At 26.0% G+C, this 16,719-nt stretch overlaps 1 protein-coding gene across 8 annotated transcripts; it reads left to right on the top strand.

Annotated features, from left to right (window-relative positions):
• Positions 1 to 5,225: 5,225 nt before the first annotated feature.
• Positions 5,226 to 8,440, top strand: LOC130940209 (uncharacterized). Of its 8 annotated transcripts, XR_009070251.1 has the most exons (7): positions 5,248 to 5,609; positions 5,879 to 6,047; positions 6,174 to 6,258; positions 6,933 to 7,088; positions 7,181 to 7,198; positions 7,401 to 7,508; positions 8,145 to 8,440. XR_009070251.1 is itself a non-coding variant. In XM_057868279.1 (6 exons), the coding sequence occupies exons 2-6, from the start codon at positions 5,978 to 5,980 to the stop codon at positions 8,230 to 8,232; spliced, it is 369 nt and encodes a 122-aa protein (XP_057724262.1). In that variant the 5' UTR covers positions 5,256 to 5,609; positions 5,879 to 5,977; the 3' UTR covers positions 8,233 to 8,440. The 8 variants fall into 8 exon arrangements, 4 of the variants coding, with proteins under 4 accessions (XP_057724262.1, XP_057724264.1, XP_057724265.1 ...); XR_009070250.1 differs by having other exon boundaries at positions 5,226 to 5,609; positions 6,174 to 7,088; XM_057868279.1 differs by lacking the exon at positions 6,933 to 7,088 and having other exon boundaries at positions 5,256 to 5,609.
• The last annotated feature ends 8,279 nt before the right edge of the window (positions 8,441 to 16,719 follow it).

Here is a 16,719-nt window from a genome sequence, read left to right as displayed (position 1 = left end):
TTAATTGAAGGCTTCGTTGTCTTTCAAAATAATTGTCAAAACCATTTAGAATTTTTTTTTAATTTTGTCACTCACTTATACTAAAAAAAGAAAAAAACATTTTATCACTTATATTTTTAAGGCAAAATAAAAAATATTAATTTAAACATCAAGATTAAGGAAGCTTTATATATTAGATATCAATAAAAATAACTTTAAAGAATAAAATATTATTATTATTATTATTATTATTATTATTATTATTATTATTATTATTATTATTATTATTATTATTATTATTATTATTATTATTATTATTATTAAATGATAAATATTTTTATTGTTCTTTGTTTATTTCAAGCAATATATCATATAATACAATAACTTCGTATATATTATTCATCTTATTTTAATATAATTTGGTTGATTACCAATTAAATAAATTGAATAGTTTAATTAAACTTTTGAATTGGTAGTTTTAATGACTTAATTTTCAGTTTAATTTTTAAAATTTTATTTGTATAGGATTATGAGACTTTAGTTAGTGTTATATTTTTAATTCATGTATTTTTAGGATTTATATTAGAATAATTTTATATTTAAATGTATTTGTTTATAATTTTATATATAAATTTAGTATAATTCAATTATTTCGGTTAAATAAACTTATAAAATTATGAATAAATAACTAAAATAGTTTCATGACTAATTTAGCTTTTAGAATCTTACTTAAGCATTAAGAGTAGGTTTTTAATAATAATTTGGTACATTAAAGTGATAATAATAAATATTTGAGTAAAATATATTTTGTAATTTAATTGAGCCATTTTTTTAATACATCTAGTTGCACAACATGCAAGCCTATGAGTTGTGAACATACACAAAGTTGTGTAGATATTTTTTGTTCTTAAATCTTAAATCAACCACTTTGATCCAGAACCCAAAAAAAAATTAAAATAAAAAATAAAGAAACAACTACTTTGATATATAATATAATTTTTGTTTTAGTGAGATATTTCACTGTAAAAATAAATGCATATTTTCGTGTTAGAAAATTACCAAGTTTTAATTTGAATTAACCTGGAACAATAAAAAAAGGTTATTTTTTATAATTCAAAAAAGTATTTTGTTTATGGAGATGAAAAGCATATTCCTTACAAACAAAAATTCAAGTAGACTTTTATAATTTATAATTTAATAAAACTCTGGAGTTCAGAAAATACTTATAAAATCATTTGTAAATTTACAAATAATCAAACCTCTAAGTCCTCAATATTTTACCATTATTGTATTGTTCTACAGTATTAGAGAAAGTGAAAATTACACTTGCTTGATAAATTGCTACTTGTTCTAGATATTTTGCAAAATCTTGTTAATATTCATAGATTTGCCACTCATAATAATTTGTTTGAATTTCATTTTCATGTTTGTTAGGTTAAATCTCAAGACATCAAGGAAATTATATTCCAAGAAATTCCTAAGAAAGGTATTTAAAAATCCTATAATATTGCCATCATTTAATCTGTTCCAAAATTCATGTATGATACTGAAATTTTATCATCTAGTCTTTCTAATTCTGATTCTAATTTTAATTCTGTTTTACCTGTTGTTTATGTTGTAAATTTATATGCTTACAACTTATGGTACAAAAGATTAGGTCATAGTGCCTCCAAAATTATAATTGATGTCATGAGAAAGTGTAATATTGCTATTCAATAAAATAAAATACAATATGCAGTTTGTGAATTTTGTAAACAAGCAAAGATGCATTTACTTTCCTTTAATTCTGATCATTTTAATTTTCATTCCCCTTTAGAAATGGAATATTCTCATATTTGGGGACCTATTCCTCTAACATCTTTTCATGATGTGGATGCATTCACTAGATACACTTGTATCTATCTATTACACTTATTTGCACATCAAAGGATAAGCTTTCAAGTCTTTCTTCAGTATAAATTAAATATAGTCATACAATGTGTTTATATTATTAGTGACGTATATTTGGTATTGGAAAAAAATTACTTTATAATTATTAAAATGAATGAATATTAATTTAAAATTGGAAAAAATTGAGTATAAATTTAAAATTGGAAAAAATTGAGTATAAATTAAATGATTTGAAAATAAATATTGTAAAAAAATTAATTTTGTAATTTAAAAATAAAATAAATTAGATTGTATTTCGTTAAATGAGTGAGAATGTTACTATTTAATTAACTGTATTAAATCATTGTTATCAGGTTGATTCAATGTGTGTTGGAGAGTAATTGACTTAAAATAATGAAAAAATATTTTATATTGTTAAAAAAATTAAAAATTCAATGTGAATATATTATTTTAGTTGATATTTCAAAAAATAAAATATTTAATTTATTTGATAATAATTCAACCATTTATTATTAAATAAGAATTTATGAAGTAAGCTTTTTTCTCTTGAATTTATGAACTAAGTTAGTTAATTTATGTAGGAGTATTAGTTAATGAATTAGTATTAAAATTTTTATTTTCAAAATATTGGATCATTTTCGCACAATGTAATAAGTCCAATCACCTCAATCAATCTAATCTACCTATTTATCAAAATTTTTAACACCTATACCAACATCTAAACTTAATCCCACAAAATTACATAAAATAATAGATCCCTCTAGTATTCTAATTAATGATATTGTTATTCAGTTTGGAAACTCTCCTCCTATTATTGTATCCTCAAACTCTCACTCTACGATAACAAGGTCCAAAAGTAAAATTGTTAAACCAAAGACTTTTAATGCTGTCACTATTGATTCAGAAGATTTAACAAATATTGTCCCACTAATGTAGCTAAAGTTATAACCTGTTCTCATTAGAAGAATGCAATGCTTGAAGAATTAGAAGCACTGAAAAAAACTAACACATGGTCTTTTGTTCCTACAGATTCTAATGCAAAGGTAATTTGGTTATAAATGGATTTTTGCTATAAAAAGGCATCCCAATAGTAAGATAATGAAAAATAAAAGACATATGGTTGTAAAAAATAATTATCAGATTGAAGGAGTTGATTTTGATAAAGTTTTTGCACCTATAATTAAACCAACAACAATTTTGGTTGTGTTAACTATTGCTCTTAGTTTTAAATGACAAATGTGTCACTATTGTGCCGTATATATATAAAAAATTTAAAATTTGAAAAAATTTGTTTATATACTTAGTGAATATCACTAGTGTACCATATAATATATATATAAACTTGTGATAAAAATAACTAATAAATATTATATTATTAAAAATGACAAAAAATTTTGTGTTTAACAAATGACATATCCATTTAATCTAAATTATTTTGTTAATGTTTGAATAAATATTTAGAAGATATACAAAAATATTTAGAGCAAAATTTAATATCTAGATTTTTTTATTTTTCAAAAAAATTTAATCATTCACAATTAAAAGATTAAAAAAAATTCACTTGATATAAAATTATAAATCTTTGAGAATAAAAAGATCTTATTTTTTAATATTACTTGCAAAAAATTACATCAAAATATAATATTTAAAGTTTTCTTTAGAATATATATTTAATGTATATTTAGTTTTTCGGAACTTATTTGTTGTTAACACTTTTTAGAGTTATTTTTTGTTAGCGATGTAAATTTTTTGATATTATTTTAATTGTTTACTCATTTAAAATAATATGTTTAAAACTTTCTTCTATAAATTACCGTTAGATTAGCATCTTAATTTTAAAATAATAAAATTATTTGATAGTCAATAGAATTCAGCCTAATATTTTATTAAATTTAATTACAAATATATAAAATTATTCTTTTAAATTAATTTCAAATTAGATAGATTATCTTATTAAACTAATTTTAATATTAAATTATAAATTACTACTAAAAATATTAATTTTATATTAATTATTAAATAAAAAATAGTTAAATAAATAATAAAAATAAAATTAAAAATCAAAATAATACTGTTTATTCATTGGTATTTTTGTTTATTTAAAGTTAACTTTAGTCTTATTTTGGATAACATCAGTTAAAATTTTTTTAAATATAAATATTATAAAGAATCGATTTCATAATTGTATGAGAGATGAATTTTTAAATGATTATTTAACCACATATATAAAAAGAGAGACATTTGATTGTATTGACAATAAAAAAATTATTTAATTTTTTTAAACTAATAAACCTAAAACAAATAAAATTTTAATTTATATATTATTATTATTATTTAAATTATTATTTTAATATTTTAATTTATTGGTTAAATAATTTAAAGACTATTTATATTTTATAATAATAAAATATAATTATAAAAATTATTATCATATTATGTGTATTTTGTTTCTATTTACAAAATTTTTTAAATTCGTCACTGTATAACGTAAAAATATATTTAGAGAAGACTACATTACTTTATTCTAATTATTTAAATTCAAAATTTTGATTATTCCTAATTAGTTAAAAATTTAATCTTTAAAATTAATTTTTTAATCCGTTATTTATATTTATATTATTTAGTATGAGTATTATTCCCCAATATTTTCTCATGTATATAAGCTTGCTTCTACGCTCTATTGTAAGTTGTAACACAATTCATCAATAATACAATTCCATATTCTTCGGCAATCTTATCTCTCTTCCTTTACATTCTCTAACACACACTTACACCGACAAGAACAAAAGACTTGCGCCAACACTGATCCATCTAATAATTTAAATTAAAGTTGAAACTTGCAATTATATATTGTGGTATGTGGCTGTCTTCAATTCATGCATCCTTCTCTAAACACGCTTAGGTCGGCTACCATACACCTATAATATCATATAATCAATTATATTATACATTAAAATAATCAATCACTAAAATTCTTTATTAATATAACATATTTATCAAAATATAAAATATATGTTAAAAAATTAAATAATACAAATAATATAATAATTAATTTTAATATATAAATAATATTTTTATAATAACAATATAAAATAATATATAATGTAATAAAATATAATTTTGCTTACTAGGATTATTATATCGAATATGCTTCGCCGAAGCTGCGAGTCCAAGTCTATATATTCCTTATTACTATTTTATTATTTCAATTTTCATTTTCTGTTGTTTTTTTCTTGGGTCATGATTTTCTGTCGGTGTGGACTGTGGATAACGGAATTGTTTGACTTGGTTTGTCGTTCATGCAGAGCCGTTACTACTTGAAATTTAATCATCATCAAGCAAGTGCTTTTTGCCACCTAATTTTTGCTTATATCAATCTAATCAATTTATAATTATAAAGATGGCTAGCAAAATAGTAAAACTACATCCACAAGCTTTGTTGGTGAGACACGTATTTTTTATGTTATTACAATCCTGTCCTACATATACATTGTTATTTATAATCTCTGTCCTTTTCGTATATATCTTTTAACCCATTTGAAGCTGAAAAGGTGAGAGAACTACTTATTTCTCGAACTCTCTCCTACAATGTTTTGAATTGTTGCAAGGTTCCTTTTTGTCTACTGGATCGAAGGCAGAGGTGGCTTCAGCAATCCCCAAATCACTCTTTCGAGTTGAAATGCTGCTTTGTGATTGGTTTCGTGGTATAAACATGAGATTGTCAAGTAATTATCTCGCAGGTAATTGTTCTAATTTTTGGTTAATAGGATGAAGGGGAAGAAGTTTCAGCAATTTTGAGCGCGGTTCTTTCAAAAATTTTCAAATTTAAATCCTTTTGAATTTTTCTCTTTTTTAACTTTCCTCACCATCACTGTCATAATCACTCTCTCTTCCCCTAAAACCCTTGCCCTTTTTCACTCTTCTCTTTGTTTTTGGTTCCCCTTTCTCTATTCTCTGATCTCATTTGATTAGAGATGGAAATTATCATTAAAGTCTTCTCAATTTGTAGGTCAAAGTGATTCCAGAGCAAGATACAATCCGAGAAGAGGTTGCAACTACCGACTAAGAGGTATTTACAGCGACGAGGGTCATACTGAAAAGCCAACCGATGTGGACGGTGCAAGAAGTCAGGAACAGATCTGAGATCGACGTTAGTCTCCTGCTAATAGGAAATGATGGTGAGTCTTCTTCTATACGACACATTCATCACTTTCTTCTTTTACCCCTTTTGTTTTTTAGTTTTTTCCATGGTTTTAGTGGATTGTAATGTGAATTTTGTGTTGAAATATGAAACTATGTTGTAGTGTTGTGCATTTCTTTGGCTCAGGTCAGGCTTACCCTTCCGAAGCAGTGCGAGCTGAGTCATTTTAAACATACTTTCCAATATTGGTAAGTGGTAATTAAGAGCTTTGTTACACTCTGCTGCTTCCGTAAGAAAAATTAAAGAGGAAAAAATATAGAAGGCTCTATGTAAAATATTAGCTTGAGAAAAAAATTATTTATTTATTTATTTATTATTATTATTATTTGCAGGTTTTATAAGATGAATTGAATTGTTCAGAATGTAATATTAGACTAGGATTTGTTTGCTTTAACGGATAAGAAAATAAATGAAATTATTGAACTTAGTGAAATGGTGTTGTTCAAATTCAAACAATGAAATGGAGCAAAATCATTTAAAATGACTAGCTCTATTCAAACAATGAAATGGGGCAAAACCATTTAAAATGACTAGCTCCTATGAAATTTGAAACACAGTGTTGATTTGCTGTTTTTCTGTTTCTGTGATTCTTTTATTAGTCTTTCTACCTTTTTCTTTTTTTTTTTTTGTATGTTCTCATTATTTTCCTTATCTTTCCTTTTAGTGTTTTGATAAACCCAATTAAATTTTGCTAAGAATATGTTTTAAACTTAAGTTCAATTTCTAATTGGTTTCATTGAGATGAACTTGAATTTCATACGTTTTGTATTACTTTGTGATACATTTCATTATCACAAATGCACAATCACCAGAACAAATTCACTTTCATTGTTGAAGGAGACTCTTTTTACAAATCTTTCAGCTTATTTTACGAAATGGGAGAATAGGAGTTGAGGGCTGACAAGAAAAAATTTCAAGTAAGTTAATGATGAGAGGGGGAAGAAGAAAGGGATTATGCTTTCTGTTATAAGTGAAAATCCCTCCAAGAGTATATGAAATATTTGCATAAAGAAAATTGGTTAAGTACCCTTCCGAAGAACTTTGTCCTAACTTAATTTTGTATTTTTATTTGCCAAAGTTTTGAAAATAATAATTCCAAGGATGTTTCAGGTTCATAATGATGATGAGGTAAGGACATTGTTCATGCTGCTCTCCAACTCAAACAATTAGTACACTCACATTTTATCAATACCCATCTTTCATTTCTCTCTAATTTTTATAAATTTGGTTTCAATTCTTATTTTTATGATGTCGGATACCCTCAAAGTTGGCAGCTTTTTTCTTTTGCATTTTGCTCACCAACTGTATGTAATTTTGTTTCTTTTGTCAGTGTGTTCAGAACTTCAGATAGCGAAGGAGACATGGGGTTTCAAGTGGGAGACATGCAAGGCACTATACCTGTTACACTTGGGCTCTCGAAACAGCATTCTTTCCTCAGGTAAGTTTGAATTTAAATATTTCAAAATGATCAAAGTATTTGGTGGTCTGCCGTGAGTTTAAAATCTTGCTATGAATTAATTTTACTTTTTTTTTAATTCTTTCCTTATTTTGATTAATAATTTATTTTCAATGTTTTAGCTTTATATGTCAAATCAGAAATTTATTTAATTTATTTATTTGTTTTTTTTAACTTAAGATATTTTTCTAATTTTCATTTTTCTTAGTTCTTTTGCATGTGGAGTCTCCTCCTTTTGCAGTATGATGATAATTCTCCCCTTTTTAGTTATTTGAGTAACATTATGATGAATTTATGATAATTTGGTCCTTGAAATTTCTGTGTGGATTTCATATTGTGGTATGTTGGTTAAAGTGGATTACCTGCTAGAAGAGAATGCAAGATACAAGAGGCTGCAACAACAGACATGCATCTACATTTATATATCTATGTAAACATACATGCATATATTATATTGTTACTCATTTAGATCAAGTTTTTGTTCTTCGCATTTTAATTACAAGTGATTTTGTTTGTTTATGTTTGCTTTAATAGTCATACTACTATCTCTTTTGCGAATCACTTTTTAGAAAATGTTTTACTAAAGTGATGTTGCAATTGTGTCTATCATTGTTGCAGCTTTGTGATCCCGTGTGAATCAACAAAAAGAAGAGTACCCTGTATAAACATTTATGGCACCGTTTTGAATATGTATCTAGATTCTTAGTCAACGTGCCATTTATTACTGTTGCATTGCAATTGATGATTAAAAAAAAAAAACAGAACAAAATAAGATCATATTTTAGTTAATCCGTAAGCTCAAGAAATGTAGTATAGAAATGTAAGAAAAGTTTTTGTGCAGGGTAATGCTGTTTGTTTGTTTTAACTATTATTAAAAATCAAATGAAATATTGTGGTATTTTTTCTTTTTCTTCTTTCATTGTTTTTAAGGTGTTCATTTTATTTGGCCAACGAAAGATGATTTCTCTGTCAACTAACTAATTCAATTTTCATGCTTAAAGTTTCTGTTTTTATATAGATGATGCGATTTGCTGTTGTATTGATGTGATTAGTTCCATCAATACCAATAATGAAATGTTTTATTGTTTTGATTAGTTCCTCAATACCAATAATGAAAATTTGTATGTTTTATGCCTTATTTATAGCGTTTTTTTTTTTGGGTCTTGATGCCTTATTTATAGCGTTATCTTGCACAAGTGTTTGCCTTTCAATATCAGCATCCTATCATCGCAGATGTTAAAATTTGGGTATGTTCTCCTTATTTAGTGCAAAAATGTTCACTTATATTTTGGTTTTTGGAGTACCTATGATCTTCTTGAGGTTGTATAAGATGACAAAATGTATGACAACGAATGAAATGAAGTAAATTAAGCATTTTAGGAATTTCAAGCATAACTATTAGATCTCACATGATGAATATATAATTTTAGGAGGAAAAAAAATGATGGGAGTATGTCAATGTGTGCTTGATACACTGTTTCAATATGTCCAAATAATTTTAAAATATAATAAAGAAAACCAATCACCCAAATGCTTTCAAATTAACTTAAATTTAACTCAAAAGTTTGGGACTTCTCTCTACACAAGTATTTATGTTGAATCAATATATTAATTTTAGCACTAAGTGCATGTTCTAACTAGCTATATATCTTAGTATATTAATGTCTTAAATTTGTGGACGAGCTATGATTTTTGAATGAAAAATTGCCCTCAACTTTTGTTATTCAAATCCTTATTTCAAAAAGGAAGATCATATTCAAATTGTGTATTTTTATTTTTATAACTGAGAATATGAATATGAAATACACTGAGATTGAAAATAATTGAGTGATAAATATGGTGAAATATATTGTGTTTTTAACTATTTAATATTGAGTTACATGTGCTGCGCAAAATGGTATACAATTGTATTTGAAGTTGATAAATGGTAAAATATACCATGTCTTTTCTTTCTTCTCTTTAAAGTTGAGTTTTTCTAAAAAAAAGTACCATAAATTTAGCCATTTTATGATATTTATGCAAAATCAAATGGGCCGCAAATAGCAGCAAATATGCTTCCAAAGCAAAAAATTTAACTGTTTTAAAATGCTTAAATTGTAATGTAGTAACTAATTGCTGGAGCGATAAAATAATTGACAAGAAACTCTTATTTCGATTATGAATTTATAAATGCATGTGGTGATTTTACTGCATTAATATAATCTATCATAAAAGTTATTTTGCTAGATCTTTTGAGTGATCTTTTTTTGAATTATCTGATGGGTGAAATGATACTTGCTCTATTAAATATAATCACTATTCTAGAAAAAGGAATTTATATTAATATATTTTTTTCCTTACTTATTTATGTTGATTTCTAATATTATTTATATTCTTTCCTTATAAACTTTGGATTTACGGCTTAGCCAGTAGTAAAATATTTTTGATAAATAATAAACGAGAAAAATTGGACGACAAAAAAAATTAATAGAAAAATAATCATTTTGGTTAAGCCAGCAGTGGTTGTTTGGTTAGAGAAAAAGGATAAAGTTAAAAGATTAAACAGTACAATTTTGTTACAGAAAGAACAAATGACAAAAAAATTTTTTGCTACGTTTTGGAGTGAGAGTGGCACAAATGTGAATGTAAGAGATGATATTAATTTAGTAAGATTAGTTTTTTATTTGTTCTTTCTTTTTTATATATATACTTTTTTATTGATATCATTGTTGAGTTTTTATTTGTTGTTTTTGTTCGATGGACAAGCTAAAGGAGAAAGATAGTTTCTTTTTTATAAATTTCTTTTTTAAGTGTTAGTTATTTAACTTAATATGTTAAGTCTATGACTTTGTTCCTAATAAAATCAATGTGATTGATGGAATTATCTATAAAAAAAAGGTTAACATTGTTAAATTTCATATATTTCTTGATTTCATGTTTTATTAATATCTGTCATGCTAATACATGCGACTTAGTTTTATTCTTAAAATTATAATATACTTGATGACATATTGAAAAAGTATATTAATAAATTAATATTTTACTAAAAGTACTTACTATTTTTCTTTTTTTAAAGTTTTACTGCAGAATAAGAATTTATCTTTATTATTATGTAAAAGTTAATACAAATATTTTATACATTAAATTTAAATCATGTTTTTTTTTCTAATGATGTCATCTTATTAATTTTGATTACTTGACAAAATTTAAAAATTAACCAATTAACTTTTAGTCAAATATTTTAAAAAAATTAACACCATAACTTCTATAATTAATTGATTTATTACATATTATTATTCAAAGAAAATATAAAATATTAATAAAATGTAGATTTAAAATTAAATTAAAAATTTTAGATCAAAGTGCTACAATTTTTGTGTTATTTGATAGAGAAGCAAAAAATTATTAAATTCAATTAGCTTAATCTAATTTCATTCTAAAACAGTAACAACACTGAAGTACCATCTCAATTAAAAAATTTATACTAATTATATTTGAAGTCAAAGTAAATAATTTTAGTTTTAAAAAATAATATATTGTTCCCAAGATATTTGTCAACAAAAAATGTTAAAATTCAACCTCTATTGCAACAAATAAAACAAGTAATACTATAAAAAAAATTATTTACTCAATATTCATTTATATTATTTATTGATTATAGGAACCAACTTCACCAACACTAATACCATGATACCTAAATGATATACCAATCAAAAGATTAAGGAAAAAGAAAAGTAAATGAATCTAAGATAAAGATAAACAAAAAAGACAATAAAAAATGCCTACATATCAACGATTTAAAAAGAACATGTCTTAACAAAAATATATGATTAAAAAAAAGAAATAACTTTAACAATAATTTAAAATGAAAAAAAATAAACACCATATAAAAAAAACTATATCTATTAATTAAAATAAATACAAAAAATTTTTGTAGAATAATTATTGAATTATAAAATATTTTAATTAAAAAATATATCAAATTTAATATTAATTTGTGTATATTTTAATTAATATTTAAATAATATAATATTTATTAAAATATATTTTATATTTTTATCAATTTATTACTCCGCGCATCGCGCGGGTCTTACTGTAGTATGTATAACAAAAAGCTAGACATCAAGTCATCAATGCAAGTAGTGAAATCACTCGCACGGCTTTAACAGAAAATTTAAAAAATGAAAATAAAAATTTTAATTTCATAAATATAATACTCAATCACTAAGATAAACATAAATATATGTATCTATTTTTTTAATGAAAAAAAGTCCTATATAAGTCAAGGTATTAAATAATCTTCAGTGTTTCTTAGTTAATTATCAATTATTTAGATTTTCTGTTCGTAATATTTCTTACTTTTATTTTTGTATCCATCTTTTTAAATCCGTCACTTTAACTTTTTTTTTCTTTTTTATCCCATAAGATTCTATTTGGTTGATGTATACGATGAGATATAGACACAAAAAAATAGACATTAAAGATATTGACATAAAATATTTGTATCTATATATTGTGTTTGGCAAAAATAAAGAACAAGACACACATATTTAAAAAAGACTGAATTATCCTTCATTCAACCACAAATTTTACCACTATTATTATACACCCATTACCCTAAACACTGCATGTCGTCATCATTAAATTTTTATTTCCTCTAATATTTTTTATTTTTTTTAATATCATCTTAAATTATTATTTAAATATTAAATACATAATTTTCTTAAACAAAATAGAAAATTAAAGTTCAAAATTTATCAAAGATTAATCAAAATTTAGATAAACAAAAAAATTAAATGTACAATATTTTTTTATGAAAAAAATAAAAAGATAAATGTAATTGTAGAATCTAAAAGAGGAAGAGGAAAAAAAAATTTGAGGAGAGAAGATGATAAATTTTAAAAATTGAATAAAAGTAAAAGAATGAAAATTTAGTGTCTCACAAGTTGTGTTTCAGTATCTCACCAAATTAAAGATACACAAATTTAATATCTCTGTATCCATCTGTGTCCTCTCATATTCCTAATCGATAATTCTACTTAAAATGACTCAATTACACTTTGTTCATTATTAATTAAAAATGATTTAGTAATTATTTATAGATTATTATTCTTAATTTCAGGTTTCATAACAAATATGCATTTAGTAAGAGTAACAAATGAAAAGGAATGAGTGGAGTATATTTTTAAAGTTGATAAATATAAATTTTAATTTCATATATTCTTATTAGAAGTAGTAGCAATCACAATTAATTCTTGGAATTACAAATATATATATGCATTTTTAAATTTCGTACTACTTTTATAAATTAAAATACATAGTTATAAAAATATTTAAAGTATATGTTAAATATGATACAAGAGTAGTAATACAAAAACTGTAACCTATTGTAATAAAAATGACAGATGGATGTCCATTAATAATACGGACAGTTGAAGTTTTTAAGAAAGAGAGTTGAGATTATTATGTAGACCAACTTTAATAAAAGTTGAATTTCTACAACTATAAATAAGGTTTCATTGCCTTACGTACAAGACACAAACAATAAAAAAAAATAATAATCTCTCTGTTATATTATTCTCTCTCTTTCATATTATTCTCTTTCTTATATACTTTAATATTATTAAATATATTAATTATATCTACTATATTGATATAGTAATTCTAGTGAATATTACTACTTGAGTTACTTAATTATATTTTCATATTTTATATTTGTTATTTCTTCCTTATTTATTTAGTTATTCTACAACACCTTATCAGCACGAAACTCTAACGAAATTTTAGGAAGACTCCAGATAACAAATTTTCATTATGTCAAAACTCTCTCATCTTGAATATAATGCTTTTGATATATTTTGGGAACAATTATTTATCATGGATACTAGATGTTAAAATTCATCTTGATTTAATGGATCTTGGAGATACCATTAAGGCTAAAAATAATACATCCCAGAAGGATAAAACCAAAACTATGATTTTTCTTTGTCGTCTTCTTGATGTATGATTGAAAAATGAATATCCCACATTAAAAGATCATGCAGATCTGTGGAAAGACCTTGAAGAAAGGTACAATCATGTGATACTTTCTCAAGCCCGATATGTTAGAGAAAATTTTTTCAACCTTCCATGCCTCGAATGTGCTCCTGCAACAGCAGTATTGAGAAAGAATTTAAAAATATTATGAGTTAATTTCTTTCCTTTTTGTTGCTGAACGCAACAATGAGTTACTTTTAAGAAATCATGAAGCGCGTTCAGCTGATGCCACCCCATTTCCTGAAGTAAATGTGGCAAATTATTACCCCAGAAGAGGTAAATGACAAAGTTTTAGTAGCAAGAAAAATTATGGAAGGAAAAGAAATTATGTTCACAAGAAAGGATCTCACCAGAAGTGGGATAAAGAAAGAAACAATGGGTAAAGTAAATCAATTGAGGATAAGTGCTTCTGTTGTGGTGGAAAGGGCCATTGGTCACGTACCTATCGTACCCCAAGGCACCTAGTTGATCTTTATCAAGCATATTTGAAAAGGGATGACAAAGGAAAAAAAAAAACAAATTTTGTTTCAAATAATGAAAATTCCACCATTCATTATGATGTATCTCATTTCTTTAAGGATTCTGAAGGAAATATTAGCTATTTGATCAATGATGGAATAGTTTGATATGTGTATGTGTTTGTTAAGTATTCATGTGAATAATTTTACTGTGCATGTACATATTCTGAAGATATTTGCCTTGCGAATAGTGCAAGTTCGCACACTATTCTTAAAAGTAATATATATTTTACCCATCTTGTACCAAAAAAAGAGTATGTTAATACTATTTTGGCTCGGGCAATGTGATAGAAGGCTCTAGAAGAGCTATAATTTTGTTTCTTGGAGGAACAAAATTCATAATAAATAATACATTATTACCTACCAAGTCTCGAAGAATGTTAAGCTTTAAAGATATTCGCCGAAATGGATATCTTATTGAGACTATGAATGAGAAAAATCATGAGTACTTATGTATCACAACTCATGATTCAAATAAGAAAGTTATATTAGAAAAGTTGCCCTCACTTTCATCTGGGTTATATTATACCAAGATTAGTGCAATTGAATCACATGCTATTGTAAACCAGAAGTTTACTAGCCCAAATGATTTCATAACTTGGCACGACCGATTGGGTCATCCGGAAACAACCATGATGAGGAGAATTATTAAAAACTCCCATGGATATTCACTAAAGAACCAGAAGATTCTTAAAACTAGTGAATTTTGTTGTGCTGCATGTTCTCAGGGAAAGTTAATTTAAGGCCATCACCAGTAAAGATTGGATTTGAGTCTACTGAATTCCTAGAAAGAATTCAAGGTGATATATGTGGACCTATTCATCCACCATGTGGATCTTTTAGATATTTTATGGTCCTAATAGACGCATCTTCGAAATGGTTACATGTGTGCTTATTATCTTCTCGCAACCTGGCGTTTGCGAGATTACTAGCTCAAATTATTCAATTAAAAGCACAATTTCCAGAAAATCCAATCAAATCAATTCATCTTGATAATGCTGGAGAATTTACTTTCCAAGCTTTTAATGCTTATTGTATGGCTAATGGAATAAATGTTGAACATCCAGTAGCTCATGTTCACACACAAAATGGGTTAGCAGAATCACTTATTAAACGCCTCCAATTAATTGCTAGACCCTTACTTACGAGAACAAATCTCCCAACCTCGGTTTGGGGGCATGCTATTTTACACGCCACAGCACTTATTCGTTTGAAGCCAACGAGTTACCATCAGTTCTCTCTTATGCAATTAGCTTTTGGCCAGCAGCCAAATGTTTCCCATTTAAGAATATTTCGGTGTGCGATATATGTTCCCATTGCACCACCTAATCGCACCAAAATGGACCCCAAAAAAATTGGGGATATATGTTGGATATGATTCTCCCTCTATAGTGAGGTATCTTGAGATACAAATCGGAGATGTATTTAAAGCCCGGTTTGCGGATTGTCACTTTGATGAATCAAAATTTCTAACATTAGGGAGAGAGAATAAGCTTCTTGAAAAGGAACTTAATTGGAATGCATCATCTTTGATGAATTTAGATCCTCGATCAGGGCAATGTGAATTGGAAGTTCAAAAGATTATACATTTGCAAAGAATAGCAAATGAATTGCCTGATGCATTTTCCGATACGAAGAGGATAACCAAGTCGTTTATACCAGCGAAAAATGCCCCAATTAGAATTGATGTTCTAGTTGGACATATTGCCATTGAAGCAAATATACGCCAGAAGCATGGCAGCCCTGTCGGTTCCAAAAACAAAAATCCTCGAAAAAGAAAAGAGGTAAATACGATTCTTGTTGAAAAAGACAAAGTAGAGACACCTGCAGTTGTCCAAAATTCTGATATAGTTTTAACGCCAGAAGATGTTCAGGTACCTGAAAATTGTGAAAATGACGAATCTCGATAAATTATGTCTTTACAAGTAGGGGTGAGCACGGGTCGGTTTGGTTCGGGTAGGTAAAATTAGAACCGAACTGATCAATATGTAATTGGTTTGATTTGGTTCGGATTTGCGTTTTTTTGTATATGTACCCGAACCAAACCAAACTGATTAAGAACGGGTTGGTTCGGTTCGAGTAATTGGATACCCGATAACTTTGAAATTCATAAAACAAAACAAATTTTTATCTTAAAAATTCAACAAGTACAATAAATATGTAACATCAATAGAAATAATCCAAACATATTAAACATCAAATACATTAAAAGCTAAACTAATTAAAATCCAAACATATTAATAATGAATAATTATTTCTAATGAAAAAATTATATATATTTTTTAATTTTTTTATTTGATTAATATATGATAGGGTTCGCGGGTTGGTTCGGGTTCCGCACCCTGATGCGTGAGTATATTTTCTATCTTTTCCTAGTGAATTTGCATCTAATTTGTTGAGTTTAATAAATAATTAATTATCTTTTAGCCAATATGGATGCTACTTTAAGTCTTTTGCAAATTTTGTTTGTTTTAGGTAGCATTTGGCTGGATTTGGTGGAGTTTCTGCAGCACAAGAATTAAAGGAGATGGCAGCGAGGAGCAACGCGTACGCGTGACTAACGCGTATGCGTGATTTGGAGCTTTTCACGGCGACGCGTGCGCGTGAGTGAAGAATTACACAGGGACGCGTGCGCGTGACCGACGCGTCCGCGTGACCTG

The sequence above is a fragment of the Arachis stenosperma genome, chromosome 7, assembly GCF_014773155.1.
Source record: "Arachis stenosperma cultivar V10309 chromosome 7, arast.V10309.gnm1.PFL2, whole genome shotgun sequence".
Lineage (NCBI taxonomy): Eukaryota > Viridiplantae > Streptophyta > Magnoliopsida > Fabales > Fabaceae > Arachis > Arachis stenosperma.
Note: the sequence above shows the minus strand (reverse complement) of the source record. Positions and strands in the feature narration are given on the sequence as shown.

Bases quoted from the DNA above. Each gene is read 5' to 3' on its own strand.
- LOC130940209 (XM_057868279.1), top strand. From the start codon at position 5,978: ATGTGGACGGTGCAAGAAGTCAGGAACAGATCTGAGATCGACGTTAGT. The intron at 6,048-6,173 runs GTGAGTCTTCTT...ACTATGTTGTAG, and splicing joins CCTGCTAATAGGAAATGATG to TGTTGTGCATTTCTTTGGCT. The intron at 7,509-8,144 runs GTAAGTTTGAAT...TCATTGTTGCAG, and splicing joins AAACAGCATTCTTTCCTCAG to CTTTGTGATCCCGTGTGAAT.